General features: G+C 41.0%; 1 protein-coding gene across 1 annotated transcript; it reads right to left on the bottom strand.

Annotated features, from left to right (window-relative positions):
• Window positions 1-3,657: 3,657 nt before the first annotated feature.
• LOC137353565 (ferritin heavy chain, oocyte isoform-like) lies at window positions 3,658-5,501 on the bottom strand. The gene is made up of 4 exons (XM_068019931.1): window positions 5,439-5,501; window positions 4,512-4,658; window positions 4,166-4,291; window positions 3,658-3,810 (listed from the first exon to the last, which is right to left on the bottom strand). Exons 1-4 carry the CDS (start codon window positions 5,499-5,501, stop codon window positions 3,658-3,660), a joined length of 489 nt encoding a protein of 162 aa, XP_067876032.1.
• Window positions 5,502-7,685: the final 2,184 nt, after the last annotated feature.

The following is a 7,685-nucleotide window of genomic DNA, read 5'->3' as shown; positions in this document are numbered from 1 at the left end:
CCTCACTATTTCAGTGCACTAATAACTACTCACTACTGCCTACAAAATTCCAGAACTTATACTACCTAACACAAGCTCTTGTATTTATACCACTGGCTCAGCCTGCATTCAAGCAGGAAATGACATCACCAATGATAATTGCAACCCCTGACAGCCAGTCAGGAATCTTGCATGAATCCAGGCACAGATGAACAGAGGAGAGGGGGTGTGGGGGAGGGGATGGGACCCAGAGCCAATCAGAACCTTGGAATACCAGAAGGTTTTGGGAGATTAGGCTTGATGATGTCACTGCTTTTGAGTTCCTTGACCTTCTTCAAATCTGAAAATGTCTCGTTGTTTAAAGTTCTCATTTGAATTAAATGAAAATTTGTTACTTTCATTGAAGTGGCTCTTCATAAACTGGCCAAGTTTGTAACTTGAAGGGAACTGTGGAGCTGATACAATAATCAAAGCAATCAAAACATCTTGAATGAATGGAGTGAACATTACTGAATACAGCGTCACCCACAGACACGTCTCCATTTGCTGTAGTGTGTTTTGGGGCAGGCTTGATGGACTAGCTGGTCATTTCCTGCCCGTCAATTCTGTATGTTAGATGAGTCCTTTTTATAGTCAACTTTTAATGAGGCTAAAGATTATTTGAATCTGTTGGAAACACTGAGACTCAGATCTTCTCTAACTCTCTGGCTCATCATAGATTCAGACTGCACAGAAGGAGGCCATTTACCCCATCCTGCCTCTGCTGGCTTTTTAAAAGACCTATCCAATTAGGCCCACTCCCCCACACCTACCGATAGCCCAACAATTGTTCACCTTTTCAAGCATATATCCTCTTCAAAATTAGTATTAAATCTGCTTCCACCACCCTTTTAAGCAGTGCACTCCAAATCACAACAACTCGCTGTGCAAAAGTCTTTGACTAACTGACGGACATCATGTGGTCACATAAGGGCCACCTAGGTGGACCCCAGAGACTTTGATCAAGGCCTGTAGTTACTGGTTCTTAGGGAACTATTGATTGATCCTTTCCACAGGACCTCTAAATTCAATATCACTTCCTATAGGGAGTAGAGATGTTGATCAGTATGAAAAGCTCAAGGTGATGATAAACAACCTTTGCCATTTGTGAATTTTCACACAACAGCAAAGTTTAATAAGGTGACTGAAATGTCTTGGTGTGTTATGCAACCTACACCAGAGTGTGCTATTCTCATTTTTAGTTTCTTTCGAACCAGAACCCATTAGCGTTACCTTTCCTTTACATGGTTTCTCCCATCACATAATCCATTCAAATAACACAGAAATTTCTACTCCTTAAAAACAAAATGTGTTTTCTCTCACCCATCACTCAGGGAGCTGTTACCACAGCTGAGCTGCTTTGCAGTCAGTCTATAAGAAACTTATCAGCATGGAGTGTGGTGAATATTGACCTCCTAATTTGGTGAGATGTGAACAGTTTACCATTAGCCCAGTTGTGACCTCAGGATGGGGAATGCTTGCACCAGTCCAGCATATTAAGCTTGTATAGAACCTTGGTGCCGAGGGACAATTCTGGGATCCATAATTACAAAATAAGAGGCACGAAAGAAGGTGCAAAGAAGATTTACAAGATGATAGCAGACGTAATACATATCAGGAATGGTTAGTCAGGCTGAGGTTCATTTCTCTAGAAAAGAGAAGACTGAATGGTGAACTGATAGAAGTCTTTAAAATTCTGAAGGTGTTTTGATAGAGTAGTCTTAGGAAAAATATTTCCATTTATGGGGAGTCCAAAACTAGAGCCAGGAATATAAGATAGACACTAATAAACCCAACAGGAAGCTCAGAAGAAATCTTTTAATGTTTAATATGTGGCAATTGCTACCACAATGAGTAGTTGAGGCAAAGAGCATAGATGTATTCAAGGGGAAGTTACATAAATAGTGGGAGAAAGGAATAGGCTCTGCTAATAGGGCTAGGAGGAGACTCATAGAGCATACACACTGATACGGAGCTGTTGGGCCAAATAGCCTTTCTCTGTACTGTAAATTCAATGTAATTCTTAAAACACAGGCACCTGTAAAGCTTTCACATTGTGCCAGCTGAAGATTTTGTTTTGTCTGAAACATGAAGCCATCAAACCCATTAGCATGCAAATCCGACCCAAGTCATAGAATTGTAGCACAATGTATGAAATGTGCTGACAATACCCAAAAAGTGCCTTTAAGAGATGCAAAGACATCTACGTGGAATGATCGAAGACTGAATTTCATTGCTCCCAGTGCAGGACTCAACTAAATTCCTAAAATTGACTTGTAAAGAGTGAATTATTCCATCAACACCATTTGATTCTATTCACTGGGGTGAAGGAGACAAATGGAGATCCAACAGGATTCAGAAAGGATGATTGCTCTTTGATATGAAATGCACAATAGGACTAAACACAAACTGTTCCATTTATGGAGCAGCTGATGTTAGTTTTATAAATTAATGGAACAGGCATGTGGAGGGAAAAAAATACACTTTCCAGGAGAAATATCTATTCACCGTTCTGCTTTGTGCATTTAATGAAAAACATTTATCCTTTCAATAGCATTACATATGTCGGTGTACAGTTTTACAGCTACTCTTCAGCCATCAACACTTGATTCTTGTGGGAAACAAAGATACTGAATGTTGAGTGGGGTGCAGTGGGAGCCCTCCCTCCAGCCCAAACTCAATAGGTATCCATATCTTTCCAATATGCAGATAACCAGCTGATTGGAACTTAGAATTCCTTATTACTGCTGCACCACCACCCCCCACCCTTACCCAATTGTTGGCCCAAGCATTGGAGAGTTCAGATCAGTCCTGGTCTGGATGACTCTTATTTACTTCTTTGCCCATCAAGCTTACTACAACATTATAGAGTAGCCGTATTTTACTTTAGTGAGTTCCCTGCCAGTAACAAACAGGTATGGGGCAATTTACTATCATGTGCTTTTTGATTAGCATGACCAGCTAGAAGTTTTTGTTTACTGGCTTGAAGTGATGTAGCATTAATTTACTGGAAACTGTTTCTCTTGCTGCAGAATACAAAGCTTTGATTTTGTTAGAGAGATTAATGATAGTTGTCATTTATGGACAAAATGTTAATGCAGTGGGACCAGGTGCTTTTGTTCAGTTAAGCCTCAACATCTGAAACATCCCTCAACTTCCTGGAAGATAATCGAGACTTACCTCTGGCCAAGCTTTTGAGTACAGGTGTAATACCTCATATGGCAATGCCAAGGTTTGACTGAATCGCCTTTGAATGCTTGAAGCTACATTATGGCATTAGTCTCGAGTCTGTTTGCAACATAGCAAAATACATGAATATAGTTTGCAAGCTCTGCAGAACTTCAACTATATCAACATGTGTCTGATCAACTACTATTACCCCAGGCAGAAAAAAAAAATAGGCATGACCCCTTTGCAAGTGTTAATTTGCTTTACATTAGACAAGAGTAAGTGTGAAATCAGCAAAATGAACCACTACAAGGAGACAAAATCCAATATCAAGTTTATTTTCAGCTAGTGACAGGTATTACATTGCACAGTCAGAGCCAATGTCTCATTGCTCTTTCCAGTCAAAAGCCATCATTCCCCACTATTGAGATGGAGGACTAAACACAAGATAGTTTCCTGCAGTCAGTTCAGTCACTCTTCCCCCAGTGTGTGCTTGTCAAACAGGTACTCTCCCATGCCATTGTCAGGGGCTCCCAGTCTCTTCAGGTTGGTGATGTGATCTCCAAGCTTCTTGATCATCTTCACTTGCTCATCCAAGTAGTGAGTCTCCAGGAAGTCACATAACTGAGTGGGCAGGAGGAAAAAAAAAAATATTAGTTATGACCAGCAGCAGATACCAAGGAATGTCTGACTTTTGCTCAAAATTTGGATTTTAAAATCCTCAGACTAGTGGATAGTCAAGAGGTGCAATTAATTTTGACATAAAATTTGTTCTGATGCACAGGAATTACTGTATAATAGTTGCTTAGATCCCAGGACCACTGAGACACATTTAGTTGCCCATATTCACAGTAGGTCAACCTCCCTGCCCCCTACTCAACCCCTTAGGGAACCCCAGTGAGACACCCCAACACAACATTGAAAATGGAAATCTGAACAGGAACAAGGTTCCACCACCTCCACTTTATCCAAAACTTACATGAGGGTCAGTGTTGCTAGTGGAGAGTTTGTGCAGATCCAGCAGACTCTGGTTCACATCCTTCTCCATCTGCAGAGCTCTCTGCATTGCCTCCAGACCATTGCTCCACTCATCCTGCTCTGGCTTCTGAAGAGGAAAGTCAGACAATTCACTTACAATGGATTAAAACAAAATACATGAGAAAGTACAAGGAAAACAAGGGGTGGAGAAGTAACCAATCATTCCATGGTTTAATACAGTCACTGTATATTCAAGAAACAAATTGGAACCAATTGCTTAAGAAAAGTTTTTGAAATGTCAGTCAAAGGGGTTCCAAACAGGAGGCCAATCATTCATTGAATCCAACCTTGATGTCCTCCAAGATGATTCGGCCTCCACATTTATTCTGGAATTTCAGCAGTTTCTCAGCATGCTCCCATTCCTCATGTGACTGCTCCTTGAAGAACTCAGCAAAGTGACGCAGGGCAACATCATCCCAGTCAAAGTAATAGGACTGTGGAGAGAATTTAAACAGCTTCATGCTAGACATAGATCATAATATAGAATTCAAGATCAATTGCTCAATTTCCCCAGTTAGCAAGCTCTCAATCTTTGACAAATGGATGTTAAATTGAATTTAGCTAGTTATTTTTTGAACATTCAAGAGAGGAGAAAGCCATCCAAAGGGATGAAGATTAAATGAGTAAAGATGCAAACACTTTGGGATTATATTTCCATATCAAATCAAACTAAATTCCACTGCTGGATAAATCACCCCTCCTCCCAAATCATTCAGATGAGGATACATTAAGCCAAGGCCCTAAGGTCCTCTCTTTCACTGGATATCAGAGAAATTCTTTAGTGTCCTACCATTCATCTCAACCAGAGACACAGAATTAGTGATTAGGTTTAAAACAAACTTCACACATCCTGGAGGCAGAGAAGAGTTTTAAGTCATTATTCTCTAGGCTCATGAAAAAAAAAAGTTACCCCATTGAAACTAAATGTGTTCTAATGTCAAAAGTCACTTGATCAAGTTTGTGCTCATTAATTACAAACTCAGGCAGCAGCTACACTGGTTTCTTATATTAAGCTTCTTAATAAAGAGCAGCTACTACAAGGAGAAGTCCATTAACTCAACATCTTCTCATACCATTTGAACCATTCAGTGCTCAAAGACTTTCCTCCACCCAGCCAGGGAAGGGAGTCAAGAGAAATCTAGTTTCAAGCAAGTTCATTAAATTAGAGAAATTCCAACTTTTCAGAATGCAGTGACAAGGAATACAAGACTCACCATGGACAGGTAAACATAGGAGGAATAGAGCTCCAGGTTAATCTGCTTGTTAACAGCATACATACTCACTCGCCCGCTAGAAACTTCCAGAACTTATACTTTCTAACACAAGCTCTTGTATTTATACTACTGGGAGAGGCTGCATTCAAACAGGGAATGACATTACCAATGATGATTGGCTATCAGGAATTTCCCATGAATCTATGCACCAGTTAACAGAGGAGGGGAAATTGGGGGGAGGGCAGTGATACGCAGAGCCCAGGAATACAGGAAGTTTTGAAAGAATAGTCTCAATGATGTCACAGCTTTTGGGTTAATTGACCTTCAAATTTGAAGATGTGTCTTTGTTTAATGCCTGTATATGAATTATGTGATAATTTGTTACTTTCATTGAGGTGGTTCTTTATAATCTGGCCTGATCTGGTTCTTTTGCCTCATGTTGGTGTTTCTCTGTTGACATCCGGTTTCATTGCAGAAGTTGTCCAGTGCTGGATTAGGTGATGTGTTGTTTTGGATTAAATCTCTGTTTTAGATGGGCAAGACAGGGTGGCAGTGATTCCCATCCGGAACCACTAATCACACTACAGGCACGAGTCTCTCAGGAGAGATGTCACCAATGGGCACAGTTGATCCACCTGAACAGAAAATGTATCCAGGTATTTACACCTGTTCTGGTCAAAAAGTATCCGAGATGCAGTGAATGTCCTGCGGTCACAAAGGGTTTCGACCAAACTGATGGACATCACATGGTCACTCAATGGCCACCCAGGTGGATAGCAGAGACGTTGTATAAGGCCTGTGGTTACTGGTTCTGTGGGAACTAATGATTGATCCTTTCCACAGGACCTCTTTGAATTCAGTATCACTACTTGTAGGGAGTAGGGATGTCGATGGCTATGAAAAGCTCAAGGCATTGACGGCATTATAATGTTACTGTTCCTGGTCTAGTAATCCAGAGACCTTCACCAATGCTGTGGAGACAAGTTCAAATCCCAGCATGGCAGATGGGGGGAATTTTAAATTCAATTAATAAATCCAGAATTAAATACTAATCACATTAACAATAATGAAACTACTACACTTACAAAGCATCCTAGAAAATCTAAAGCAGCTGTTTGGTTTAATCACAAGAAGGAAGTTAGAACAGGATTGTTAGCTTATGAAATACTCAAAACTGCCCTGTCAGCCTTAAAATAAGTTTTATTCTTCAACTTAATTGGTGCAATACCACATCACTGGGAAACATCCATTGCATTTTAACAAAGTTGCAGTCGCTGCTATTTTGAAGAGTTAGAGAAAGTGGTCATCAAGGCAGAGAAGACTCAGTCCCAGCAGTAATACTTACTTAGGTCTCACTCTCTAACATTCGCTCCCTAAAACCTACTTTGACTAAGGCTTTGGTCACCTCCCTACTCATGTGGGCTCAGTATCAAATGTTGTTTGTAAAACATTAAGATTCTTTTAGGACTTTTGCCAATGTTAAAAAAGGTGTTACATAAACCAAGTCTGCTTCACCAATGACCTTCTGAGGAAAAAATATGCCATCCTTGCCTGGCAGCTTACATGCAACTGCAGACCCACAACACTGGTTGACTCTTAACTGCCCTCTGAAATGACCTAGCAAGAGCAACTAGGGATGGGTAAACCTTACAAGTGACCCTCATATCACAAGGATAAAAAATGAATTTCCTTGATAGCAAAGATCAAAGGTGACTGATAACTTCTTTGAGATGCAATAACATTAATATGGACTGACTGAGGACTGTATTTCTCAACTAAGTTCCTAAAATTAACCTGTTGCAACTGTAATTATCCAATGCTTACATTCAACACCGAACACCTAATCCTGCTGGGGGACTTTAATGCCAGGGTTGGGGCCGACCATGACTCATGGCCCTCCTGCCTTGGGTGCTTTGGCATTGGAAGGATGAATGAGAATGGACAGAGACTGCTTGAGTTGTGTACCTATCATAACCTCTGCATCACCAACTCGTTCTTTCACACTAAACCCTGTCACCAGGTTTCTTGCAGGCACCCAAGATCACGTCGTTGGCACCAGCTGGACCTCATCGTCACAAGGCGAGCCTCTTTAAACAGTGTTCAAATCACACGCAGCTTCCACAGTGCGGACTGCGATACTGATCACTCCCTGGTGTGCAGCAAGGTTAGCCCCAAACCAAAGAAGCTGCATCACTCCAAGCAGAAGGGCCGCCCGCGCATCAACACTAGCAGAATTTCTCATCCACA

Source organism: Heterodontus francisci, chromosome 41 (assembly GCF_036365525.1).
Source record: "Heterodontus francisci isolate sHetFra1 chromosome 41, sHetFra1.hap1, whole genome shotgun sequence".
NCBI lineage: Eukaryota > Metazoa > Chordata > Chondrichthyes > Heterodontiformes > Heterodontidae > Heterodontus > Heterodontus francisci.
The sequence above is the reverse complement of the archived record's forward strand: the minus strand, read 5'-3'. Positions and strand labels throughout refer to the sequence as shown.

Bases quoted from the DNA above. Each gene is read 5' to 3' on its own strand.
- LOC137353565 (XM_068019931.1), bottom strand. From the start codon at position 5,501: ATGTATGCTGTTAACAAGCAGATTAACCTGGAGCTCTATTCCTCCTAT. The intron at 4,659-5,438 runs GTGAGTCTTGTA...TTCTCTCCACAG, and splicing joins CCTATGTTTACCTGTCCATG to TCCTATTACTTTGACTGGGA. The intron at 4,292-4,511 runs GTTGGATTCAAT...TTTCCTCTTCAG, and splicing joins TCATCTTGGAGGACATCAAG to AAGCCAGAGCAGGATGAGTG.